This window comes from Podarcis erhardii (genome assembly GCF_964252035.2).
Source record: "Podarcis erhardii genome assembly, chromosome: 1".
Taxonomy (NCBI): Eukaryota; Metazoa; Chordata; class Lepidosauria; order Squamata; family Lacertidae; genus Podarcis; species Podarcis erhardii.
The window spans coordinates 6,533,038-6,560,918 of NC_138497.1; the positions used below are offsets into that span (position 1 = coordinate 6,533,038).

At 49.5% G+C, this 27,881-nt stretch overlaps 1 protein-coding gene across 2 annotated transcripts in view; it reads left to right on the forward strand.

Annotated features, from left to right (window-relative positions):
- LOC309341709 (solute carrier family 35 member F4) overlaps positions 1 to 27,881 on the forward strand; it is a 193,037-nt gene that overhangs the window by 118,139 nt on the left and 47,017 nt on the right. For both annotated transcript variants that reach the window (XM_081861402.1, XM_081861403.1), the window contains exons 2-4: positions 15,372 to 15,560; positions 25,665 to 25,962; positions 26,734 to 26,953. In XM_081861402.1, the coding sequence (XP_081717528.1) occupies positions 15,372 to 15,560; positions 25,665 to 25,962; positions 26,734 to 26,953 (707 nt within the window). The remainder of the gene's footprint in view (positions 1 to 15,371; positions 15,561 to 25,664; positions 25,963 to 26,733; positions 26,954 to 27,881) is intronic.

Genomic DNA, 27,881 nt, shown 5'->3' on the forward strand with positions numbered 1-27,881 from the left:
CCACCAGGCCTTTGGCCAAGGCACAGTCTGACCCCTTCCTTTGGTAATCCTCACAGAACTCTAGCTCAACGGTTGCCATTAATTTGACTCTGAATTGATTTTAGAATGTATTTCAATTAATTGATTGTGATTTTATGTAAACTGTGTTACTGTTGTTAGCTGCTCTGAGCCCAGCTTCGGCTGGGGAGGGTGGGATATCAATAAAATATTATTATTATTAACAAGATTACAAAGCTGAAAATGAATTGTGCCTATCGTCAGCACAATGGAGATGTCAGTCACCATCCAGAGATCTCTACATGGTCACAGTTGGACCTTCACCAGGTGCAAAATACACCTCCTTTATTACGGCAAGGAGAAGCTTGATTTGTGACTGGGATCCAATTGGAGAGGTGGCGGCAGCAGTGGTGGGCTGTTCAAAGTGGATCTGGTTCCATGGATGGGTCAAGTAGCATCCTTAGGCTCTGGTGTGGCCAGCTGGTTCCAGGATCAATTTGCTGGGAAGTCCCAAGTGTGCGTCTGCATGGTGGATTCACACAAGTCAGGGAATCCATGCCAAGATCAGTTCATAATCTGGAGTGACTTGCCAGCGCAGGCGCCATCTTGTAGGTAGGCCAGAAGGTTCTAATTTCAAGCCAGGATAAAAACCAGGTTTGCAATCCCATTTTGAGGAGGTGAGGTGGCTTAAAGTGCAAACCGTTGTTTCCTAGTTTAGGTGGAACGACAAACAGTGGTTTGCAAAAACACTGTGAAGCAACTGAGCACTCTGACTGTACAAGGGGAGGCGAGTGTGGAAGTCCACTTCTGAGATCGTTCTTACGGTTCCATATATTGGTTTGGAATTATGTCCAAAATGAGCAATTGAATAATATATGCACATACCGTACATGATATAGACAGAGCCTCTCAGTTAAAAAATAAATAAATCTGTGTTTTTAATTTGGGCTGGTGGAGAGCTATGTCTGTTGCATTGATATAGTGTTTCATTTGATAGTTGTCTTTCTTATTTGGTATTTACATCCCTTGAAACTTGCAACTCGCCTGGACCAGGAAGCATAGCTGTCAACTTACAGATTTGAAAATAAGGGACCAGTAGCCTCGAAAATAAGGGATCAGCAGCCAAAATAAGGGATTTTCCAAGCACAGGTATGTTCAACTTCCGAGCCCCTCCGAGCCAAAGGCAGAAAGCCCAGCCAGCAGCCAAACGAAGCCTCAAGCGGTGGTTCCCACAGCGCAGCAACCCGGCAAAGGGGATGCAGCAAGGAAAACCACCGTCACCTCTCCGCTGGGAAGCGCTGAGCAAAGGCAACATGGCCGATTTGATCGGCACAAGGCATGCAAGCTCCACCCCCCAGTTGTTCTTAGACTCCTTATTGGGTGAGGAACGCAGCCAAGCAACACAGTTGGAGCCTCCCTCCTCCCTGGCCGGCAGGGAGGGAGGGAGAGGAGCTGCTTCCTTTGAAACCCGGGAAATTTAAGGGACATCATCAATAAGGGACAGCAGCGGGAAACGGCGCTGGGATAAGGGAGTTTCCCGCCAAATAAGGGACAGTTGACAGCTATGCCAGGAAGTGGAGTGGGAAGATTCCAGCTGATCAAAGGGAGCAATTGCTGATGGGACACAGTTCATACCTAACTTAAGAAGATCTCAGACTATTGCTGCCAAGGAGTGTGGTGGAGTCTCCTTCTTTGGAGGTCTTTAAGCAGAGGCTTGACAACCATATGTCAGGAGTGCTCTGGTGGTGTATCCTGCTTGGCAGGGGGTTGGACTCGATGGCCCTTGTGGTCTCTTCCAACTCTATGATTCTATTGCCCCTTTCTTACACAACAGAAAACTAGTTTATTTTGCTTCTCTCTCTCTCCTCACCCTTTATAAGGGGTGATTCATTCATGACTCGCGCTGACGACAGATGCATTGTAAATCCCACCCCCCTCAGAAAATGTCATTTTCAGATGGGCTAAAGGGACCGTTTGGGATATCCTGCTATGTTTGGTCTTCGAAAAGGGTGAGCACGCAGAATGTTTTGAAGAGCCTTCCATGAGCTACGTGTGCATGTTTTCCCCCCTCGCTGTCCACATGACATCCTCCGTAATCCAAACAGTTCCCGATGCTTTGGGTAAATTAATGCCCTCATTTTCCTTCCCTGTGTAAATCCGCATTGTCTCCTGGTGTGGAAGACCAGAAATTCTCCTTTAAAAAAAAATATTGAATCAAAATCTGGTGCTCTAAGCCGATGACAGGATAGGAGAGCAAAGCTGCATTTTTATATTTGAAGGAAGCTCTGGCAGCCTAAAATCCCAGCACAACACCTTCTTGGTTTACAAATCAAGCTTCTTCTTTTTTAAAAAAACAAACAAACAATATGGTGCTGGGTTGATTCACAAAGCAGGTTTGCTTCACTGGTGCGCGACGGCTGTAAAGAAAGAGAACGCATCGCATTTTTGTTTTAAAGCCGACGTTTAGAAAAATCACAGGAGAGGGGGAAGGAGCTCTGGCTGATGGAAATTATCCCTGCTGCTGATCATTAGGATGGCTAATAACCCTGGTGATTGCAAACACCGTAATGATTGCAAGCGTATTAAATTGCATGGGGCAAGTGGATGAAACACATTCGTCAGGTCCTGCTGGATAAGTTAAGCCACGGGTCCCGAGTTGAGTTCCCAGAACATCCAGGTAGTACTGGGGAAAGACTCCCTGACTGAAACCCTGGAGAGCTGCTGCCAGCCAGTGTTGGCCATACTGAGTTGGATGGACTGGGGGTCTGGCCCAGTAGAAGGCAGCTTCCTATGCACCCATGTTTGCATGGCAGAGAGAAAGTGTGTGTCGTCAGCTCACCCCGTCCCACATGGGGAGAAAGATGTCGGAGGGAGGAATGATCAAATACTGATGGCCCCCAAACTGGGGGAGATTAGCAGCCAAACCTAACACATGCATATTCTTACTAGTTAGCCTGAGAAGGGGTTAATACCATAGTGCTGAACTGCTGATAGGCAGAAACGCAGACCATAGAAGTTCAATTGGTAGAGAGGGCTCTGTGTGATGTCATTTCCCCTCCTCTCCTGGAGAGGAAGGAGCATAGAGTACTTCCTGTTCCTCTCTCTCTTCCTTTGACCAGCATTGGATACAGACATGCCTCAGTTTTTCCCTGCTTCAGGCACATGCCTGAGTCTGGTTTTTACTTCTGCCATTGCTAATCAATGTGAGGTTATAAGTGAGTAAATTATAATTTTAAACTTACTTCCCATGTTGTGGTAAGAAAGAGGAGCTGGACTTGCTCAAATATCTCAAGGGCTGTCGTGTGGAAGATGGAACAAACTTGTTTTTTTCTTCCTGCTCCTGAGGCTAGTACCCAAACCAATGGGTTCAAGTTTAAAGAAAGTAAATTCCGACTAAACATCTGGTAGAACTTTTTGAGGGTTTGACATGATTCTGCGATCCTCTGTTGTTGGCAATGGAGGTGTGCGCCTTTGGGGATGAAGTCAAACGCAAACTGTTGGAGAGTTACAGCGCCTGCTGTGGCTGTAGAGACTGATACAGGAGAGACATGTTTTGTTGCAGCTGGGGCAGATGAAGGCGTCCGGTTGTGCCGCTGCACATGCACCACGGCATTTTTTCTCTCTGTGCTCCTCCCAGAGGTCATTCCTTCTCTAGTCACTGCTTATTGTAACCTCACAACGCAGTGTTGATCGAAACTCTGCAAACCTGTAAGGTGAATGGCCTGGGTGGGGACGGTCCAGCGCTCTGTTGGAGAGCACACACTTTGCTTGCAGAAGGTCCAATTTGTGGCGTCTCCAGAACCAGCAGCAGTCTTCAAGGAAAGATCTCTGTTAGAGCAGAAAATACTGGGGTGGGCAGACAAAACAGCTTTCGCGATGCACAGAAACTGGGTTTCAGAGGCATTTTCCGCATCTCGGACTCTCCTCTCCCTTGGCTGCCCTCTCATTTGTCTATACAAACTGCCAGGCGACTTCAGGAACCTCTGGACCGGGCTGTGCTTCTGTTTGGGGAGAAATAAATAAATGAAGCCCTCGGAACATTCACCAGAATGCATCGGTTCATCTTGAGGGTCAAAGCACATCCTTGCAGCGCACTTAGCTGTGTCAGTCTGAAAGGAGACAGTTCGGAGCTTCGCAGCTGCTGTAGGATGAAATATTGATAAGCTGTCGCTCCTCAAACATCTGGGAAGAATAGTTTCCCCGGTCAAGCAGTGTCACCGAATTAAAGACGATAAAGCTGGCCAGAGCTCCCCATTCTTTGGGGGGCAGGGGATTTAGAAAACAGGTTGGCAAAAACTTCGACGTTGGATTTTTTAAATATTGAAGACACCTTTGGTCGTGAAAGGAGCAAAATAAATAAATCAGCTGCGACTCCGGCAGCCAGGTAGCCTAACCTTTCTGCCAAGTCCTTTGTGGGCTGAATTCTGAGGCTGCCCGTTTCACAGCCTCTGCAACTCTCGAGGTAAATGCCGGCCGTCTCTTTCAATTATGCAAAGAGCCTTCACAGACCAAGTCTAGATTTGGCCCTTTAGAAAGGGAGGGAGGAAAAGAAAGCCTAGATTTGATTTGGAGCATTCCATGGCCACTGGTCCCATCAGCTCCTGGCAAATAGAAGGGGAAGAAATGGAGGCAGTGAGAGATTTTACTTTCTTGGGCTCCATGATCACTGCAGATGGTGACAGCAGCCACGAAAATAAAGACACCGGCTTCTTGGGGGAAAAGCAATGACAAACCTAGACAGCATCTTAAAAAGCAGAGACATCACCTTGCCAACAAAGGTCCGTATAGTTCAAGCTATGTTTTTCCCAGTAGTGATGTTTGGAGAGCTGGACCATCAAGAAGGCTGATCACTGAAGAATTGATGCTTTTGAGTTATGGTGCTGGAGGAGACTCTTGAGAGTCCCATGGACTGCAAGAAGATCAAACCTATCCATTCTGAAGGAAATCAGCCCTGAGTGCTCACTGGAAGGACAGATCTTCAAGTTGAGGCTCCAATACTTTGGCCACCTCATGAGAAGAGAAGACTCCCTGGAAAAGACCCTGATGTTGGGAAAGATGGAGAGTGCAAGGAGAAGGGGACGACAGAGGACAAGATGGTTGGACAGTGTTCTTGAAGCTACCAGCATGAGTTTGACCAAACTGCGGGAGGCAGTGGAAGACAGGAGTGCCTGGCGTGCTCTGGTCCATGGGGTCATGAAGAGTCGGACACGACTAAACGACTAAACAACAACAACAATGTTCCTGCCCAATCAGGGCAGAGCTGGATGTTACAGGGATGCGAGACTGCTGAGTGGCGGCAACAGAGCTGATGATAAATAGTGCTGATAAATAATACCTGATAATGTAGGAAAAGCTTTGGAAAGCCACCTCCTTGCAGAGACACGAGAAGTTTATGGATTGGACAGAGTAGACTGCCTGTTGGTACCCTGTATGGTTAACTGTTCATGTCTTTCACCCTCCCAGGAGAACATGTGCAGAGTACAGTGGTACCTCAGGTTAAGTACTTAATTCGTTCTGTACTTAACCTGAAACTGTTCTTAACCTGAAGCACCACTTTAGCTAATGGTGCCTCCTGCTGCTGCCACGCCGCTGGAGCACGATTTCTGTTTTCGTCCTGAAGCAAAGTTCTTAACCTGAAGCACTATTTCTGGGTTAGCGGAGTCTGTAACCTGAAGCGTATGTAACCCGAGGTACCACTGTATGTTGATGGCTGGAAAAAAACTGGTGGCACAAAAAGGGTGTCACCTCTATCCTTAAGGGTTGGTAAATCGAGTGCCATAGGTGAAAAAATTGACTGAGAGGGTTGTTGTTTAGTCGTTTAGTCGTGTCCGCCCCTGGACCAGAGCACACCAGGCACTCCCATCTTCCACTGACTCCCACAATTTGGTCAAACTCATGCTGGTAGCTTCGAGAACACTATCCAACCATCTCGTCCTCTGTCGTCCCCTTTTCCTTGTGCCCTCTATCTTTCCCAACATCAGGGTCTTTTCCAGGGAGTCTTCTCTTCTCATGAGGTGGCCAAAGTCTTGGAGTCTCAGCTTCAGGATCTGTCCTTCCAGTGAGCAAAAGGTAAAGGTAAAGGTACCCCTACCCGTATGGGCCAGTCGTGTCCGACTCTAGGGTTGTGCACTCATCTCACTTAAGAGGCCGGGAGCCAGCGCTGTCCGCAGACACTTCCGGGTCACGTGGCCAGTGTGACGAAGCTGCTCTGGTGAGCCAGCGCCAGCGCAGCACACGGAAACGCCGTTTACCTTCCCGCTATAAAGCGGTACCTATTTATCTACTTGCACTTAGGGGTGCTTTTGAACTGCTAGGTGGGCAGGAGCTGGGACCGAAAGACGGGAGCTCACCCCGCCGCGGGGATTCGAACCACCGACCATGCGATCGGCAAGTCCTAGGCACTGAGGTTTTACCCACAGCGCCACCTGCGTCCCTTCCAGTGAGCACTCAGGGCTAATTTCCTTAAGAATGGATGCGTTTGATCTTCTTGCAGTCCATGGGACTCTCAAGAGTCTCCTCCAGCACCAGAATTCAAAAGCATCAATTCTTCAGCGATCAGCCTTCTTGATGGTCCAGCTCTCACTTCCATACATCACTACTGGGAAAACCATAGCTTTAACTATATGGACCTTTGTTGGCAAGGTGACGTCTCTGCTTTTTAAGATGCTGTCTAGGTTCATCATTGCTTTTCTCCCAAGAAGCAGGTGTCTTTTAATTTCGTGGCTGCTGTCACCATCACAGTGATCATGGAGCCCAAGAAAGTAAAATCTCTCACTGGTTAAGAAAAGCATTAAGGGACCTTTCATATGACACGGTTTTCTTGTGCCGAATTTACGAGGACCCAGCTATAATTTAGATTAGGGGTGGGGAAGCATTTGGTGCTTGGGGGCCACATTCCGTTCTGGATATCCTTTCAGGGGCCACAAGATGGTGGGCGGGGCCAGTGGCAAAAGTGGGTGGAGCAGTGAGTTTGAACAGATTATTGGTTTGTCTTTGTTCTGATTTTTAATTATGTATTTTGTGGTTTGGGTAGTGTAATTTTAGGTTGTGAACCGCCCTGAGAGCTATTGGTATTGGAAGGTATACAAATAATAATAATAATAATAATAATAATAATAATAATAATTTGTACAGAAGTAAGGCCCACTGTGTTCAGCAGGACATTTTCTCTGATGGGTAGAGAGGTCCTAGGAAATCTGAGTTGGACCCTGTGTTTCAGTTCTTTTTCTGTTTCGGAATGTGTGAATTATTATGTAGGTTCGTCTGTCATTGAGAACTGAATCTACTGAATAGCTTAAAATATTAGCAGGATTTTAACCACCCTTGTGAATTAACAGAAAGTATGGATAATTTTGAAGGATAAAACTTGGATAGTATTGGTATGCAGTTGTAAATATTATCACTAGGACCCATAGAAGAGATGGGGGAAGTCAGGAGATTCAGAGTAATCTCGATATTTGGATTTTGAATTTGTTGTTGTTGTATGTTTATAGTGGTTAAAATCATATATATATTTATCACAACTGAATCTACTGGATCTGCTGCCACCCCTAGTCACAACACTCTTTGGCTTTTGCTGCAAGAGACTGACTCATCTATAACTTTGGAAAACATATATTTTGCTCTCCGCTATATACAGTACCAGGGACACGGGTGGCGCTGAGGGTTAAACCACAGAGCCTAGGACTTGCCGATCAGAAGGTTGGTCGTTCGAATCCCCACGACGGGCTGAGCTCCCGTTGCTCGGTCCCTGCTCCTGCCAACCTAGCAGTTCAAAAGCACATCAAAGTGCAAGTAGATAAATAGGTACCGCTCCGGCGGGAAGGTAAACGGCGTTTCCGTGCGCTGCTCTGGTTCGCCAGAAGTGGCAGCTTAGTCCTGCTGGCCACATGACCCGGAAGCTGTACGCCGGCTCCCTCGGCCAATAAAGCGAGATGAGCATTGCAACCCCAGAGTTAGCCACGACTGGACCTAATGGTCAGGGGTCCCTTTACCTTTATATACAGTACCAAACTTTCCTTCTTCTTCTGCAACTCGTATGCTTCTGTAGCATTAGATGGTGCAAATGTTCAGTCTGAGTAAGAAAGGGGACTAGAGTAGTTGGGATGGGTTCTGAGCTACCGTCCTCCCTCTCTGCTGTAACCTCAAAATGCATCTGCCAAAATGAGAAGAGGCAACGGCCGTGGATGATGCCGTCATTCCAGGCTGATGTCCCCACCTAACCCGTCAAATGCATCTAGAAAGGACTCCCTGGACCAGTTTGAGCAAATGGCATCAACTTCAGCAAAGATACTTGAGATCGTTCCTAGCATGGGAAAACGGAAAATTCCGCCTGGGTCAAAGTTTCCATCACCAGAAGACCGTGAGAAGGTGCTTTCTAGCTAAACCGCCATGGGATGGTGGCTCCCAGCTCTTGATTCTCAGGGGCTCAGGGTGGAATATGTTTCATGCAAATAATAATTCTGGAGCTAAGACCACATCTTTGGATATTGAAGTCCTCAAGCAAGTCTGCCCAAGGTTGTCCACCATGAGGAAAAGGACACCTGGAAGTGCTGAGAAGACCTCTCTTCTTTAGGATTGCATTGTAAAGGGACACTTTACAAACATGGCCACTGGGGCACCCCCAAAACCTGACTTGCACACCCACAGTGTGACTTACCTGCCTTGTTGAGAAGGCATGGTTGGCCAATTGGTGCCAAAGAAGGACAGAACTTTTTTTATGTATGCGACAACAGCAGCAGCAAGAATACTCATCGCAAAATATTGGAAGACACAAGATCTACCCACTCTGGAAGAATGGCAGATGAAGATGATGGACTATATGGGATTGGCAGAAATGACCGGCAGAATCCGAGACCAGGGAAAATAATAATAATAATAATAATAATTTATTATTTATACCCCGCCCATCTGGCTGAGTTTCCCCAGCCACTCTGGGCGGCTCCCAATCAGTATTAAAAACAATACAGCATTACATATTAAAAACATCCCTGAACAGGGCTGCCTTAAGATGTCTTCTGAACGTCAGGTAATTCTTTATCTCTTTGACATCTGATGGGAGGGCGTTCCACAGGGCGGGCGCCACTACCGAGAAGGCCCTCTGTCTGGTTCCCTGTAACCTCACTTCTCGCAATGAGGGAACCGCCAGAAGGCCCTCGGCGCTGGATCTCAGTGTCCGGGCTGAACGATGGGGGTGGAGACGCTCCTTCAGGTATACAGGACCGAGGCCGTTTAGGGCTTTAAAGGTCAGCACCAACACTTTGAATTGTGCTCGGAAACGTACTGGGAGCCAATGCAGATCTCTCAGAACCGGTGTTATGTGGTCCCGGCGGCCACTCCCAGTCACCAGTCTAGCTGCCGCATTCTGGATTAATTGCAGTTTCCGGGTCACCTTCAAAGGTAGCCCCACGTAGAGCGCATTGCAGTAGTCCAAGCGTGAGATAACTAGAGCATGCACCACTCTGGCGAGACAGTCCGCGGGGAGGTAGGGTCTTAGCCTGCGTACCAGGTGGAGCTGGTAGACAGCTGCCCTGGACACAGAGTTAATCTGCGCCTCCATGGACAGCTGTGAGTCCAAAATGACTCCCAGGCTGCGCACCTGGTCCTTCAGGGGCACAGTTACCCCATTCAGGACCAGGGAATCCTCCACACCTGCCCGCCTCCTGTCCCCCAAAAACAGTACTTCTGTCTTGTCAGGATTCAACCTCAATCTGTTAGCCGCCATCCAACCTCCAACCGCCTCCAGGCACTCACACAGGACCTTCACCGCCTTCACTGGTTCTGATTTAAAGGAGAGATAGAGCTGGGTGTCATCTGCATACTGATGAACACCCAGTCCAAACCCCCTGATGATCTCTCCCAGCGGCTTCATATAGATATTAAAAAGCATGGGGGAGAGGACAGAACCCTGAGGCACCCCACAAGTGAGAGCCCAGGGGTCTGAACATTCATCCCCCACCACCACCTTCTGGACACGGCCTAGGAGGAAGGAGCGGAACCACTGTATAACAGTGCCCCCAGCTCCCAGCCCCTCTAGACGGTCCAGAAGGATGTTATGGTCGATGGTGTCAAAGGCCGCTGAGAGATCCAGCAGAACTAGGAAACAGCTCTCACCTTTGTCCCTAGCCCGCCGGAGATCATCAACCAGCGCGACCAAGGCAGTTTCAGTCCCATGGTGAGGCCTGAATCCCGATTGGAAGGGATCCAAATGGTCCGTTTCCTCCAGGCGTGCTTGGAGTTGTTCAGCAACCACCCGCTCAATCACCTTGCCCAAGAATGGCAGATTTGAGACTGGGCGATAGTTGGCCAAATTGGCCGGGTCTAAAGATGTTTTTTTAAGAAGCGGTTTAATGACCGCCTCTTTCAGCGGGTCTGGGAAGGCTCCCTCATGGAGGGAAGCGTTCACCACCCCGCAAAGCCCATCGCCCAGCCCTTCCCGGCTCGCTTTTATCAGCCAGGATGGGCAAGGATCAAGGAGACAGGTGGTCGGTTTCACTCGTCCAAGCAGCCTGTCCACATCCTCGGAGGTAACAGATTGGAATTGATCCCATGTAACAGGACCAGACAGAACTCTAGCACTCTCCCGCCCTGGCCCTGCTCCCACGGTGGAGTCTACCTCCTTCTGAATCTGAGCGATTTTATCTGCAAAAAACTTTGCAAAAGCATTGCAGGAGATCTTGGGGTCCCTACCAGGCCCCATTGGTACAGGTGGTTCTGATAGATTGCGAACCACCTGAAAAAGTCTCCTGCTGCTGTTTTCTGCAGATGCAATGGAGGCGGTGAAGAAGGCCCTCTTCGCCGTCGCCATTGCCACTTGGTAGGCTCGACGTTGAGCTCTAACCCGTGTCCGGTCTGATTCAGAATGAGTTTTCCGCCACCGGCGCTCTAGCCGTCTCAACGATTGTTTCATCACCCTCAGCTCCGGGGAAAACCACGGGGCTGTCCGGGCTCCATGCAATCGGAGAGGGCGCTTCGGAGCCAGACAGTCAATAGCCCTGGTTAACTCCGCATTCCAGCGGGCCACCAGGGAATCAGCTGAAAGGCCATCAACTTGGGATAGAGCATCCCCTACCACTCTCTGGAAGCCAATTGGATCCATTAAGTGGCAGGGGCGGACCATCCGAATCGGTCCCACCTCCCTGCGGAGGGGAAGGGTTGCGGAGAAGTCCAGTTGCACCAGGAAGTGATCTGACCATGGCACTTCTTTTGTTTCACTTTTAGTTAATGTCAGATCACCAGCATCCGTAGAGGTAAACACCAAGTCTAAGGCATGTCCGTGGCTATGAGTTGGGCCAGACTTATTCAGGGACAGCCCCATGGAGGCCATGCTTTCCACGAAGTCCCGAGCGGCCCCTTGTAAGGTCGTGTCGGCATGGATGTTAAAATCCCCCAGGACAACCAGGCTAGGTGTCTCCAGGAGCATATCCGCCACGACCTGAAGCAGCTCGGGCAGGGAATCCTTGGTGCAGCGGGGAGGTCGGTACACCAGTAGGAATCCTGTACTGCCCCTATTGCCCAACTTCCAGAACATGCACTCAGAAAACTGGGTCTTCCCAATAGGACGCCTGGTGCAGACTAATGACTTCCTAAAAATCACTGCAACCCCCCCTCCCCGCCCACATGACCTGGGTTGCTGTGCGTAAGAGAAACCTGGTGGGCAAGCAGCGGCAAGGGCAGGCCCATCTGCTTCATCCAACCAAGTCTCTGTTACACATGCCAGATCAAATCCTCCATCCATGATCAAGTCATGGATGGCAGTGGTCTTATGAATCATTGACCTGGCATTGCACAGCAACACTTTCAGGTCATGTGGGTATCCCTTGCTGATTCTAGTATCCATCCGGTCAGGACCAGACCCGGAGGCAGGAATAGTCCTCAGACAACGACTAAACCTGCCTCCTCTGTAATGACATGGTCTGGTCTTAGCGTAACTCCTCCTCCTACCCGTGATCACTGAGATCGGTTGTCCCAGTGCATTCCCCCCTGTGGAACATGCCCCAGCCATTTTGTGGGCTGGGGCCCACTCCCCGGCAGCCCTGACCCCTCCCCCTAAGAACAAAATAACAACTTATACAAACAAACAAAACTAATAAAACAATACAAACAAAAAATGTAAAAATTTCAAGACCTTAAAAAAAAAAAAAAAAATAATTCCCCAAACCCAACCAAACATCCATCCCACCCCCACCCCCCACATACAAAAAATCCAAAAGAAATTTTTTTAAAAAAACATTTTAAAAACACTCTGTGCCCCTCCTGCAGTAACACTGTCCTAGTGAGGCCTGTCAGGCCCCGCCCTGGGCCAGATGGTAAGTGGCAGGAAGGAGCAGGGCCCTCCAGCACTCACTCAGGGGAGTCCTCCTGGGCAGCAGGCAGCAAGCACCAAGCAGTCCTTATGAGGCTTCAGGCCCCGCCCCAGGCCAGATGGTAAGTGGCAAGAGCAGGACCCTCAGGCACTCACTCAGGGGAGTCCTCCTGGGCAGCAGGCAGCAAGCACCAAGCAGAGTGGGCAGAAGAAGATTGGAAGAAGTTTAAAGACTATTTGCAGAAATACTGCAAAATTAATCAATGTTAGAATGATGTCGGACAGAAATTAAGTGGTTTCCAGCTGTAATGCTTAAGAGATATGGAAAATAACCGAATCCGAATCGGTCCCACCTCCCTGCGGAGGGGAAGGGTTGCGGAGAAGTCCAGTTCCCCTCCCTGCGGAGGGGAAGGGTTGCGGAGAAGTCCAGTTGCACCAGGAAGTGATCTGACCATGGCACTTCTTTTGTTTCACTTTTAGTTAATGTCAGATCACCAGCATCCGTAGAGGTAAACACCAAGTCTAAGGCATGTCCGTGGCTATGAGTTGGGCCAGACTTATTCAGGGACAGCCCCATGGAGGCCATGCTTTCCACGAAGTCCCGAGCGGCCCCTTGTAAGGTCGTGTCAGCATGGATGTTAAAATCCCCCAGGACAACCAGGCTAGGTGTCTCCAGGAGCATATCCGCCACGACCTGAAGCAGCTCGGGCAGGGAATCCTTGGTGCAGCGGGGAGGTCGGTACACCAGTAGGAATCCTGTACTGCCCCTATTGCCCAACTTCCAGAACATGCACTCAGAAAACTGGGTCTTCCCAATAGGACGCCTGGTGCAGACTAATGACTTCCTAAAAATCACTGCAACCCCCCCTCCCCGCCCACATGACCTGGGTTGCTGTGCGTAAGAGAAACCTGGTGGGCAAGCAGCGGCAAGGGCAGGCCCATCTGCTTCATCCAACCAAGTCTCTGTTACACATGCCAGATCAAATCCTCCATCCATGATCAAGTCATGGATGGCAGTGGTCTTATGAATCATTGACCTGGCATTGCACAGCAACACTTTCAGGTCATGTGGGTATCCCTTGCTGATTCTAGTATCCATCCGGTCAGGACCAGACCCGGAGGCAGGAATAGTCCTCAGACAACGACTAAACCTGCCTCCTCTGTAATGACATGGTCTGGTCTTAGCGTAACTCCTCCTCCTACCCGTGATCACTGAGATCGGTTGTCCCAGTGCATTCCCCCCTGTGGAACATGCCCCAGCCATTTTGTGGGCTGGGGCCCACTCCCCGGCAGCCCTGACCCCTCCCCCTAAGAACAAAATAACAACTTATACAAACAAACAAAACTAATAAAACAATACAAACAAAAAATGTAAAAATTTCAAGACCTTAACAAAAAAAAAAAAAAATAATTCCCCAAACCCAACCAAACATCCATCCCACCCCCACCCCCCACATACAAAAAATCCAAAAGAAATTTTTTTTAAAAAACATTTTAAAAACACTCTGTGCCCCTCCTGCAGTAACACTGTCCTAGTGAGGCCTGTCAGGCCCCGCCCTGGGCCAGATGGTAAGTGGCAGGAAGGAGCAGGGCCCTCCAGCACTCACTCAGGGGAGTCCTCCTGGGCAGCAGGCAGCAAGCACCAAGCAGTCCTTATGAGGCTTCAGGCCCCGCCCCAGGCCAGATGGTAAGTGGCAAGAGCAGGACCCTCAGGCACTCACTCAGGGGAGTCCTCCTGGGCAGCAGGCAGCAAGCACCAAGCAGAGTGGGCAGAAGAAGATTGGAAGAAGTTTAAAGACTATTTGCAGAAATACTGCAAAATTAATCAATGTTAGAATGATGTCGGACAGAAATTAAGTGGTTTCCAGCTGTAATGCTTAAGAGATATGGAAAATAAGGTTTTGAAATAAGTAAAAATTAATGGTGAGGATTTGCTGAACTAACAATTTGAATTGGAATATGAGAAAGGGAGGTATGAGGAGGTCTGGAAAATAAGTTAAAAGAAAATAAGTAATTGGAAATTCTATGTGTTTTTAGTTGTTTTTATTTTTGTATTTTTGTTGTTGGTTTTTTTTGTTTTACATTGTATTATTCTTGAAAACTTCAATAAATATCCTATAAAAAAAAAAGAGAAGGCCGGTGGAAAGGACTCAAGTGAGCTAGCGTGAGGCTCACTGTTGTCTTTGTCATCCGCACATGGGCAGAGACTGTCCTGCGCATGCACGATCACATACATACATAATTGCATGCCTTTGTAGGAACGTTCTTCTGATTTGTTTTGGTTCTAGATGATGCAATAACAGTGTTTTCTGGTCCATGAGTTACCATATCGTGGCACTTCAATTGATGGCTGTTTGTTTTCAGGTGGACAGTTTTCTTACAGACACAAAAATGATTTGATAGAGGACAATATTAGCCAAGTAGGTGGTGCCCATTAGACTCGTAGGGTGGAAGGCAGACAAACCAACTGTACCAATGACAGGGTTGAGGCCACAGCCAACAACAGGCCAGAGCCAACTAATTCTAGTTTTGCTCCCACCTTCCTCCCCGCTGAGTGCTACAAGGGCAACACTAAGGACACATGCGCAGCTTACATTTAAAGCATGGTGCCCACCATGGCGTCCCACAAAGAATTCTGGGAGCTGTAGTTTGTTGAGGCTCCCATCCCAGAGCCACAGTTCCCAGACAGGTAAATCAACCAGTCCCTCTTCCCTTTGTAGCTCTGCGAGGGGAATAGAGGCCACATTTCCACAACTCTCAGCACCTGCCACAATCTACGTTTCCCAGAATTCTTTGAGGGGAAACCATGACTGTTTAAGGTGGTATCACAGTGCTTTAAATATAATGTGTTCATGTGCCCTCAGATGGAGAAGGAGGAAGAGGCTGACAGGCCAGCTCCCTGGGCTGGTTGTAAGTAAGCAGGTAGGTAGGTAGGTTGGGGGGCTGGCTGAGGGTTGGTGGAGTGGACCCCTGTTTGCCCAAACAGGCCAGCTTGCACTGGCCAAGTCCTTCGCCCTCCCAATTTTGGGGAGCTTATCCGCCAAACTGATGCACGCCTCTTTCTCCCCAGGTGCCTCACGATCCTCTGTCGTCCGATGCAAGCCGGGAGCCAACTGCCCCAACACGCAGAGTGGCCTCCGCAGGCAACATTCCCCCTTGTCTGCCGCTGAAGATTCTGCTGCTCCCATTCTAGAGCTGCAGAGTCGAAGTCCCTCCGGATTTTGCCGGCACGGCAGAGGAGAGAGGCAGAACAGATCAGGTAGGCACCCCGTAGCCTGAGCGTCACAGCTGCCTGTTGTGCCTTGGGTACCAAAATAAAATTTGAAAAAAGCCTTCCCTGTCCCAACAAGGCATGAATAGTTTATTATTGATGATGATGATGATGATGATGATAAGGTAAAGGGACCCCTGACCATTAGGTCCAGTCGTGGCCAACTCTGGGGTTGTGGCGCTCATCTCGCTTTATTGGCCGAGGGAGCCGGCGTACAGCTTCCAGGTCATGTGGCCAGCATGACTAAGCCACTTCTGGCGAACCAGAGCAGCGCACGGAAACGCCGTTTACCTTCCTGCCAGAACGGTACCTATTTATCTACTTGCACTTTGACGTGCTTTCGAACTGCTAGGTTGGCAGGAGCAGGGACTGAGCAACGGGAGCTCACCCCATTGCGGGGATTCGAACCGCCGACCTTTTGATCGGCAAGCCCTAGGCTTTATGGTTTAACCCACAGCGCCACTCGCGTCCAATAATAATATAAGAATAATAATTGCATTTATATCCCACCTTTTTCTCCAAGGAGCTCGAGGTGGCCTTCTCATTTAATCCCCCATAACAACCCTGTGAGGTAGAAACAAAATAAAAAAAATCCTTCCAGTAGCACCTTAAAGACCAACTGAGTTAGTTCTAGGTATGAGCTTTCGTGTGCATGCACACTTCTTCAGATACGTATCAGATAGGTATCTGAAGGTACGTATCAGATAGGTATCTTCAGATACGTATCTGTGATGGGATAGTGAGCTGCTTGTGCGTAAAAGCTTGATCCCTCTGGGGTTTGGCTGGTCATCCAAACCGATGCACTAACGGAGCCCCCAAAGCATGACTCCGTCAGTCGCTGGTAGAATCTGACAGTGGGCGTCTACGGAATTTACGCCAACATAAAAGCTCTTTGACAGACATGCGCTTTCGAGACTCTCTGCGTGACAGTTTCCGGCGAAGGGTGGGCGTTCCCAACGGGGGTCCCGTTACCTCTCCACTACTCTCACTGGAAGCATCCCAGAGCCTCCCCTCCGCTGTGACTCCTGCACTCCCCCTGCTGGTTCCCTCTTCTACTGCAGATTCTCTCCTATTCTCCTGTAGCCTGTCCACCACCTGTCTCTCCGATGGCAGTTCCCTGACATCCACCTCCCCCCCAGGGCCCCCTTCACCCCCTCCCGCCTCCTCTCCCACTGGCGGTGAGGGCGGAAAGCCCCTGAAGGAACTCTCCTCGTCGTCCGAGGATTCTAACACTTCCGGCCACGGCGTACCGTCTCTCTCCCCGTCTTCCTCTTCTTCGTCGGAGTCGGCTTCTTCACCCACCCCTGACTCTGGGAACCCTTCAAACTCTCCTTCCTCATCGGTGGTCCCAAAGTGTTCCCTTCTAAATCGAGCCACGGGTTGCGGTTTTCTTGGGAAACGCTGATGAAATGTTTCTATTAAAACCTCGTCATTGACTACCTCTGCTGGTACCCAAGTGTTTTCCGACTCTGCTTCCCCCTCCCATTCTACCAGATATTCCACCTGATTTCCCTTCCACCTGGAATCAATGATTCCTGCCACGTTCATGTCGCGCTCTCTCTCTTCTATCACGGGCGTTTGGGTGGCCTCTCTCTCACGCTCCCCCCACTCGCGTCCCTCTCGGTACGGCGACAGTAATGACCTGTGAAATACTGGGTGTAATTTCATGTGACTGGGCAGCCTGAGTTTGAATGCCACTGGGTTGACCTGCTGTATGACCTCAAAGGGTCCCAATCTTTTGGGCCTCAATTTCTTACTCCCGCCCTTGAACGGTAGCCCTTGGGTGGACAACCACACCCGGTCCCCCACCCTTATAGTTTCACCTTCCCTCCTATTTCTGTCTGCTTGCTTCTTATATTCTTCCTTGGCTTTCTCTAAGTTAAGTTGAAGCTGACGGTGGATCGCCTCCATCTCTTCAAAAAAATATTCCGCCGCCGGCACGCTCCACCTCTCCCCTCCCTCTCCTGGGAATGCCCGGGGGTGACACCCATAATTTGCCAGGAAGGGACTCATCCCTGTGGACACGTTCTCCGCGTTGTTGTAGGCAAATTCTGCTAGAGGTAACTTATCCACCCAATCATTTTCTCTGTCCTTTACGTAACACCTCAAGTATTGTTGTAAAACCCCATTTGCCCTTTCCGCTTGCCCATTGGTTTCTGGGTGCCGGGCAGTTGAGAAATTGAGTTCTACGTGCAGTAAGCTCATAAGTTTCCTCCAGAACCTGGAAGTAAATTGTTTCCCTCTGTCGCTGACCACCCTCAAGGGGGCGCCATGCAACTTGAAAATATGTTCTACAAACAACTTGGCGGTTTCCTCCGCTGTGACTGCATGTGAACAAGCTATAAAATGACACATCTTGGTTAATTGATCTACCACCACCATGACAGCTGTTTTGCCTTTGGATTTTGGCAGGTCCGTCATAAAATCTATGGATACTGCCTCCCATGGCCTTTCGGGCGTGGGTAAGGGTTGTAATAGCCCCGCTGGCGCCACCCTCTCTCCTTTCGCTCGCTGGCACCTGTCGCAACCCCTGACATATTCCCGTACGTCCTCCCTCACCTTGGGCCACCAAAACTCCCTGGTAACCAACCACATGGTTTTGTGCTGTCCAAAATGTCCCGCTGTGGGGCTGTCATGCAACTGCTTGAGTACTCTGCCCCTCAGTTCCCCGTCGGGTATGTACAGTGCCCCTTTGTAATACAACGCCCCGTTCTTTTCTTCGAACCCCCCTGTGCTCTCCTCTGTCCTCCGGAGCTCTCTGAGTTTCTCTTGGGCGTATTCATCGTTCTCCGTACCCTCTATCAGTTCCCTCTGCCCCACCAATGCCGCCCCACACACCCAGCGGTCTTCAGGGATTACATGCCTTGCCTCAGGCGCTCCCTCCCCCTCTAAGTACTCAGGTTTCCTGGAAAGAGCGTCCGCCCTCACGTTCTCGGAGCCGGGCACGTAACGAATCTCAAAGTGGAATTTGGAGAACTCCTGGGCCCATCTCACTTGTCTCTGGTTCAGCACTCGGGCTGTTCTCCAGTATTCCAGATTTTTGTGGTCAGTTCGGACTTGAACCTTGTGCTGCGCCCCAATCAGCAAGTGCCGCCATTTCCGGAATGCTTCATGAATGGCGAGCAGTTCTCGGTCGTACACTGTGTAGTTCCTCTCTGATTTGTTCAACTTCCGCGAGAAGAATGCACACGGTCTCCATTCAGACGTATCTTTTCCCGGCTGGAGAAGAACGGCCCCCACCGCTCGGTCTGACGCGTCAGTCTCCACTCTCATTGGTTGTTGTAGATCCACGTGCAAGAGTTGCTCTTCCGACGCAAACGCCTGCTTTAAGCGTTCGAACGCTTGTTGCGCTTCTCCCGTCCAAACAAATTTCTTTTTGCTACTAAGACAATCCGTGATGGGCGCTGTTAAATGGGCAAAGTTTTTGATGAACTTCCTATAGAAGTTTCCGAAGCCCAGGAACCTTTGCACGTCCTTCTTGGTCTTTGGTGTTTTCCATTCCAGTACCGCTTGAACCTTGCTGGGATCCATGGCCAATCCCTTGTCAGACAACCGGTACCCCAGGAATTCCACCTCCTTGGTATGAAACTGACACTTCTCCAGTTTCACCCACAGCCGGTTTTCTCGCAGCTTGCTCAGTACCTCTCTTACATCTCGCACATGCTGCTCCTCATTGTCTGAGTACACCAGAACGTCATCTAAGAACGCTACGCAGTTCTTGTAGAGCAGTGGCCCCAGGACGTGATTCATGAATGATTGAAAACAGGCGGAGCCCCCTTGTAATCCGAAAGGCATAACGGTGTACTCAAAGGCCCCCAAGGGGGTGAACATAGTGGTCTTCCACTCATCCCCCTTTCTCACACGTATCAAGTTATATGCCCCCCTAAGGTCCAGCTTGGTAAAAATTTTCCCTTTTCTCACCCGTGTTAGAATGTCATCAATTCTGGGCATAGGGAAAGTCACTGGTTCTGACACTGCATTTAGGGCCCTGAAATCACATACAAGCCTGGGCTTGCCTGTGTTTTTTTTGTCCACAAAGAACACTGGGCTGCCCCCCACCGCTCGTGACTCTCTGATGAAACCTCGCTTGAGATTCTTGTCAATGAACTCCCTTAACTCCTGCATCTCACTGTCTGACATTGCATACAGCTTGCCCACTGGCAATTGTGCTCCTGGGAGTAAGGTAATTTGACAATCAAAGGGTCTGTGCGGGGGCAGTTTATCTGCTTCCTTTTCGCTGAATACGTCAAGCAAGTCAGCGTATTGTGGTGGCACCCTCCCTTTGTCCATCACTTCCATCCCTGCTAGAGTGCCCCTGGCGCCTGCCTGAGCCTCTCCCTCCTTGCAGTGTTCTAGGCAATGTGCTGATCCAAAGGAAACCACTCTCTGATGCCAGCCTACTAGCGGATCGTGTAGCGCCAGCCAGCTCATACCCAAGATAATAGGAGCTCCTCCCAAGGTGGCTACGTTAAACGCTATCAGTTCGGTGTGTCGTGCCACCCTCATTATCATTGGTACAGTCTGTTGGCTCACTTCTCCTCCCAACAGCTCCCTCCCATCAATCGTGGTAACCTGCAAAGGCTTACTCAATGGGATAGTCTGTATTTGGTGTGCAGCTGCAAACTCTTTGCTCATGAAATTACATGAGCTACCTGAATCCAATAGCGCCTTTATCTTCAGTGGGTGTCCGTTTGCCAGTTCCAGCAACACCTCTATCACAAGCGCTGGTCTTGGAGGTTCCGGCGTGGGCACATTCATTACTCCCTGGCCTGGCTGCTGTGCCCTGATGTTGGCAACCAGGCGTTGGCTTTTACTGGCTCCGTGATTTCTTCTTCCTCCTTCCCCCCAACAGTTCCCGCCATCCCTTGCCATTCCTTCCTTTGCGGACAGACTCTGGCAAAGTGACCTGGCTGTTGGCAGAGATAGCATCTCTTGCCGCTCTTTCCCTCCTTCTTCCGCCCTTCACTGGTGTTTGAAACTGCGCGCGCGCGCGCTGTTCCAAGTTCCATCGGCTCTGCTGGCGGGAAAGGCTGCTCCGGAATCTCTGGAATGCGGAAGTCCTTCCAACGTTCCCCCTTTCCTTCCCGCTTTTCCATAGCTCTAGCTTCCTGGCGTGCGCCAATGGACAGCGCTGATTTAGTCAGCTGATCCATAGACTCCGCCCTAGGCGCCCGGGAAAGTTCATCTTTCACTGCCGGAGAGAGACCTTCTTCAAACAGCATTTGAATAGGTTCACTAGCAAGGTCCCACCCAAGTCTATGAATCAGCATGGTGAACTCAGTCCAGTACTCACGTACAGATCGGCTCCCCTGTTTACACGCCATTAACTGCCTGCGCACCACTCCCTGCTCGATCTCGCTGGAAAACATCAAGTCCATGGCGCGGAAAAACTTCATTGTGTCCTTTAAGATTTCATTATTGGCTGCCATCAGGGGCCGAACCCAGTCCCTCGCCCCTCCCTCTAGATGGCCAATCACGTACGCCACTCTAGAGTTCTCGTCGGGGAAGTCATCAAACAGTAGATTGAGAGCATATTGCATCTCTGTCCTAAAGGCTTGATAGTTCCGGGGATCCCCCCCAAATTTCTGCACCAGTCCAGGCACCCGTCTGGCAAGTGGGGTGGTTTTCCCCTTATCTGCATCTTGAGCCCTCCTCTCCTCGAGCCTCGCCGTTTGCAGTGCCAGCTGGACCTCCAACGCCCTGTACCTTTGTTCCAGGCTTGGATCTGCGCCAGCTCCCGCTCCTGCTCCTCCGGTTCCGGATGGTTCGCTCATGATGCCTTCTGCTTGCACAAGCTGCTTTCAAAGACTGTCGGATTGCTGTGATGGGATAGTGAGCTGCTTGTGCGTAAAAGCTTGATCCCTCTGGGGTTTGGCTGGTCATCCAAACCGATGCACTAACGGAGCCCCCAAAGCATGACTCCGTCAGTCGCTGGTAGAATCTGACAGTGGGCGTCTACGGAATTTACGCCAACATAAAAGCTCTTTGACAGACATGCGCTTTCGAGACTCTCTGCGTGACAGTTTCCGGCGAAGGGTGGGCGTTCCCAACGGGGGTCCCGTTACCTCTCCACTACTCTCACTGGAAGCATCCCAGAGCCTCCCCTCCGCTGTGACTCCTGCACTCCCCCTGCTGGTTCCCTCTTCTACTGCAGATTCTCTCCTATTCTCCTGTAGCCTGTCCACCACCTGTCTCTCCGATGGCAGTTCCCTGACAGTATCAGATAGGTATCTTCAGATAGGTATCTGAAGAAGTGTGCATGCACACGAAAGCTCATACCTAGAACTAACTCAGTTGGTCTTTAAGGTGCTACTGGAAGGAATTTTTTTATTTTGTTTTGACCATGGCAGACCAACACGGCTACCTATCTGTAACTGGACCTGTGAGGTAGGTTAGGCTGAGAGAAGGCGCTGACAATCTCAAGGTCAGCCAGTGAGCTTCATGGCCGAGTCGGGATTCAAACCCTGGCCTCCCAGGTCCTGGTCCGAAACTCTATCCACTAGCTCTCACTGACCCCTACACTGGACCTACGTATTTTGGGAGTGGCACAGCAAGGGAAGGAAGGTTGTGTGAAGAAAGACACTCCGCTCTCTGTCCTCCATCCAGGCCCAGTTCAGAGGCAAATTCCAGCCAGGCAAAGACCCCTGCGGAGGGTGCAGGGAACGCCGAGGGGTGTGGTTTGGGGAGGGGTGTGGCCTGCAAAAGTCCCAAGGGCAAGAGGCCTGGAGGGCTGCATTTGAATCCTGGACCTGAGGTCTACTACCCCTGAGTTAAGAAATTAACCCAAAATATGGTGGGTAGAGTTCCTGTTTCTTGTACATAGTGTCCCAGGATGATTCGTAACCCTCTCTCTTGTGGATGGTTTTTTTTTTTTTTTTTTTTTTTGTGTGGCTATGAAGGATGGCTGGTCAAAATGAGATGTGTCGTGTCACGTTGCAAGTTTGCAGCAAGCAAGTTGCATCGCAGAAGACTTCTCAAGTAGGACATATGAGCCCCGGGGACAGAGGTGGAGCTAAATCGGATCCCGGGGGCCTCTGAAAGGCAGTTCAGTTCTGCCACCGAAGCAGCGATGCTTTTTCTTTCATTCATAGGTGGAGAGAAGAGAGAGAAGAGAGAAAACCAGAGGAAGGACCCATTTTTGAGATTGTTAAAAATTGAGAGATGGACTGAGGGGGGGGGGTGTCTTTTTGTTTGCTTTTTTTTGGAGGATATTTTGAGTGGCTGCCTGTGTGGTTTTTTGGGGGGGAGGGGTAGCGGGCTTTGATTCCTATGTATTGTTTGTTTTTTGGGGGTGCCGATGTTTTGCCTATTGTTTAGGGCGAGGAGGTTCAGAGTACAGTGGTACCTCAGTCTTCGAATGTAGTCCGTTCTGGAAGACTGTTCAACTTCCAAAATGTTTGAAAACTGAGGCACAAAGGGAACTGAAAAAAATAACATGTACACGCAGGAGGAGCCGTTCGACTTCCAAGGTGCGTTTGAAAACGGAAGCATTTACTTCCGGGTTTTCGGCATTCAAAAACCGAAACATTCAGCTACCGAGATGCTTGGAAACCAAGGTACCACTTTATTGCCAGCTTTCATGCTGTGAAATGGGCGCTTTGTGGTGCCCGTGGCAGTTTCTTAGATTTCCAAATGTGCCCTTGGCACATTTTCAACGCCACAAAAGGCTGAGGACCTCTGGCCTACTCCGACTGGGAGCAGTTTTCCAGGGCCTCCGGGGAGAGAAGGGTTTTTCTTGTCCCTTCATGCTGGAGACTTTTTCAAGTTGAGGTAGCATCAGGGATTGAAGCTGGGAGCACCACGCAAAGCATGAAGTACACCCATGTCCCGAACGGAAAGGAGTCTCAGTGGATATTCATTGTTTGTTGTTGTTGTTGTTGCTTTTGATCTGCAGGTGATACGTAGTTGGCTGTCTCTCCACTCATGTGTGCTGTGTTACCTTTGCATTGAAAAGAATATGGTGGAATAGCGAAGTGACAACATATATTTACATAATGAATTATACAGATTGCTTAAATTGTATAATTTCACCTGTAGCAGACGGCAATACGAATAACATCAAATTGGGCAAACTGTTTAATCTTTTACCGTGGGCCTCTCCAGGCTGGTGGTTTTGTGTGGCAACGTATCTCTGAAGCGATGGTGATAATGCGTTAGTGCTGGATTTATACTGGACTGCCCACACACAATATTCTTCTTTATTAGTTGTTCGACACAAGATAGTATCGCCGAGGCAACTACAGTCATACCTTGGTTGATGAACGCCTTGGTACTCGAACGTTTTGGCTCCCGAACCCCACAAACCTGGAAGTGTTTGCAAACGTTCTTTGGAACCCAAATGTCTGTTCTGGCTGTTGGCAGAGGGCCTTCTCGGTAGTGGTGCCCGCCCTGTGGAACGCCCTCCCATCAGATGTCAAGGAAATACAGTGGAACCTTGGTTTTCGAACATAATCTGTTCCGGAAGACCATTCGACTTCTGAAATGTTTGAAAACCAAAAACTGAAAGCAGAAGCCTCAGATCAATAGGGAAACTCTAAATGGAAGCCGCGTAGCACATTCGGCTTCTGAAAATCGTTTCAAAACGGGAGCAGTTACTTCCAGGTTTTCGGTGTTTGAGTTCCAAAATGTTCGTTGATGGAGACGTCCGAGAACCGAGGTTCCACTATAAAAAACTATCTGACTTTTAGAAGACATCTGAAGGCAGTCCTGTTTTAGGAAGTTCTTAGTGTTTGATCTCTTATTGTACGGTATTTTAAATATCGGTTGGGAGCCACCCAGAGTGACTGGGGAAACCCAGCCAGAGGGGTGGGGTATAAATTATAAATTGTTGTTGTTGTTAAAAGTTGCAATATTTCGGCAGGAAGTTATGGGGCACACACTGATTGCAAGCAAAGCGGTATGTCTGACCAGATGGTCAGTGGTCACATGCTAGCAGTGGGCGGGGCCAGGGGAAAGGTGGGCAGGGCAACCAATGTGAATTTTGCTTTTGTATAGTAGGATAGTTTCTGTGTGGACTCACTCAGACCCTTCCCTATGCGCCGTCCAAGCAAGTAGAATGCATCACCACCAGAGTTCACTGACATATGCCAGTCAAAGGGAAAACACTCCAAGACAGTGCAAAACAGGGTGGGTAAGGGGTGTGGCCTAGGGAAAGTTCTGGGGGCCAGACAGACAGACCTGGGGGGCCACATTCCATTTCAGATTGCTCTTTGTCAACCACTTGGAGGCTTCTGGGGGAAGGAGCCTGGGGGAAGACTGCCTTGTCTCCTTGCCTTGAGGTCTCCTTTGGGGTGGTGCTGTGAATTGGGCTCAGTGGGAGAAGGTGAGGAAACGGTGACCGGGACAAGGGAGATGGGTTTGGTCAGGGAGGGAGGGGTCCATTGAGGCCATTTTGACTGCATCCGACACCCCTCTCCAAAAAACCACCACAACAACCCTGGAATCAGCACTACGTACAAGCAAAGCAGTAGAGGGGGAAACGGCTGCCGCAGGCAGAGACGTATGAAAAACATACAGTGAGAGTGTTTGCCCCACCCAGGAACCATTCTTGGCCCAGGCATAGCACAAAAAGCCTTCTCTAGAGGCTTCAGACATTGGGGGCAGTCACACATAATGCTAAACCATGGTTTGTTCAGCAAACCTCAAGTCATCTCACAAAGGAGCCTGCAGCTTGGGTTGCTTTTGCCTGGGGGAAGACTGCCTCCATCGCAAGGCTGTCAGGCTCAGACGTAACAGCAAACCATCGCTAAAGTGATCCACGGTCTGCAGGCCATCAGCAAACCATCGCTCCAGGTCATGGTTTGTTGCCAGAAAACACACAATCGTTCATGTACTGGGCTGGGTTCAGATGTCCAAACAAACAGCGTTTGGGCTAAACAACCATGGTTTTGCTTTGTGCATGAACCAGGTTACTAGTGTGAACCAAATTCCCAGAATTCTCTGGCCTGGTGATGCTCGCTTTCAATCAACAAATTCATCTGGTTCCATGCCCTCTTTTCAATACCAGCTGCTGTGTGGCCTGGGGTTCCTCCTTTCAGATATTGGAGGTGGTCTCGATCCCCCTTTAACAGTCACCGCTGCCTCTTTTTGCAGGGGAAGAGGGGACCCAGGGCCACGGGGAAAATGGCAGCCAGGAGAGCCACGTGCAGACGCGGTGCGAGTCCTGTACGTCCACGTTCCTCAAGATTGTCTGGGGGTTTCTGATCATCCTCTCTGTCTCCTCCTCCTGGGTCGGAACAACGCAGATTGTGAAAATCACATACAAGAACTTTGATTACCCGTTTTTCATGACTTGGTTTTCCACAAACTGGAACATTATGTTTTTCCCAGTATATTACTCCGGGCATCTTGCAACGGCGCAGGAAAAGCAATCTCCAATCAAAAAAATCAGGTAGGCCTATCATTTATTTCATTCCTATCCCACCATTTTCTCCAGGGAGCCCAAGGTGACTGACATGGTTCTCCCCCTCCTCATTTAATCCCTACAATGACCCTGTGAGGTAGATTGGGCTCAGTATACCTGAAGGAGCGTCTCCACCCCCATCGTTCTGCCCAGACATGGAGGTCCAGCTCCAAGGGGCTTCTGGTGGTTCCCTCACTGCGAGAAGTGAGGTTGCAGGGAACCAGGCAGAGGGCCTTCTTGGTGGTGGCACCCACCCTGTAGAACACCCTCCCATCAGATGTCAAGGAAATAAACAACTATCTGACTTTTAGAAGACATCTGTTTAGGGAAGTTTTTAATGTTTGATGTTTTATTGTGTTTTTAAATATTCTGTTGGGAGCAACCCAGAGTGGCTGGGGCAACCCAGCCAGATGGGCGGGGTATAAATAAAAATTATTATTATTATTATTATTATTATTATTATTATTTATTGAGGCACTGGCTAGCCCAAGGTCACATCCAGTGAAAGTTTCATGACCGAGTGGGGATTCGAACCCTGGCTTTCCAAGTCCTAATCCAGCAATGTAAACCACTATGCCATGCTGGTTCCATTACGATGGCAAGGAGTCTTCCTGGGTAGAATTGATCGAAGGCCCATCTATCAAGCAAAGGCAAAGCTGGGAAGATGCTGGACTCAGGTCACACTTTGACATTTATTTTTTTGTGTTTGTCCACACCCTGGATTTTAAGACTCCTGTTTTCTTTCCCTTGTGTGTGCAGGGAATGCAGTCGGATCTTTGGCGAGGATGGTCTGACGCTGAAACTCTTTCTTAAAAGGACAGCTCCCTTTTCTATTCTCTGGACTTTGACTAATTACCTTTACTTGCTGGCTTTGAAGAAGCTGACGGCCACGGACGTCTCGGCCCTATTCTGCTGCAACAAAGCCTTTGTCTTCCTGCTCTCCTGGATTGTACTGAAGGACAGGTTCATGGGTGTAAGGGTAATGACCTCTGCCGTTCCCTCTCGTTCTCGTTCTCGCTCCCCATTGTGGGTAGGCCATGCACCATGTTGGCTTTGCAGTGAATATAACCAGAAGGGGCATCAACTTTGGTAGAAATGGTTTCGGTTAACAGCCCCCAGGCGATTCTGAAAACCTTGGGTTGCGTTCATGGGAGTCATTTTTATGGAGAAATCTCACCACCAGGTCGCTTTTCCTTGTGATTCTTCCACAAGGAACGTCTCATAAATGTTGCCCTCTGGTGACAAATCGGCTCCCGAACGCCAAAAACCCGGAAGTAAGTGTTCCGGTTTTGGAACGTTTTTTGGAAGCCGAACGCCCGAGTGTAGGAAGCTCCTTTGGGCAATCGGAAGCTGCGCCTCGGTTTTTGAACAGTTTCAGGAGTTGAACGGACGTCCAGAATGGATTACGTTCGAGAACCAAGGTTCCACTGTAATGCAAACTTATTTGCATACAACCGGGGTTGTATCTTTCTTTAACTCCTCAGGAACACATTTTTAAGGAAAACTAACTGGAAGAATGACTGGTAAATGTTGGATTGTAGACATTGCTAGTACAATTTCACCCTTATTGGGGGGTGGGGGGCGCAGAGGCACTCACTTGACCTCCCAAGAACTGGGTCCCTTTTGCTTCTCTGGGTGTTGGTATTCTTGAGAGTGTATGGATCAGGGCCATTGTGCAAAATCAAGAAATACAGCTAATCAGCCACCTGCCTTGTATCTAGTATCACCGATGCCAATAAGGACATGGTGGGAAATATTTCCCTTAGAATTAATGATAGCGGAACAATAATAATACAGTGGTCCCCCGCAAGACGAACGCCTCGCAAGACGGAAAACCCGCTAGACGAAAAGGTTTTCCGTTTTGGAGGCACTTCGCAAAACAAATTTCCCTATGGGCTTGCTTCGCA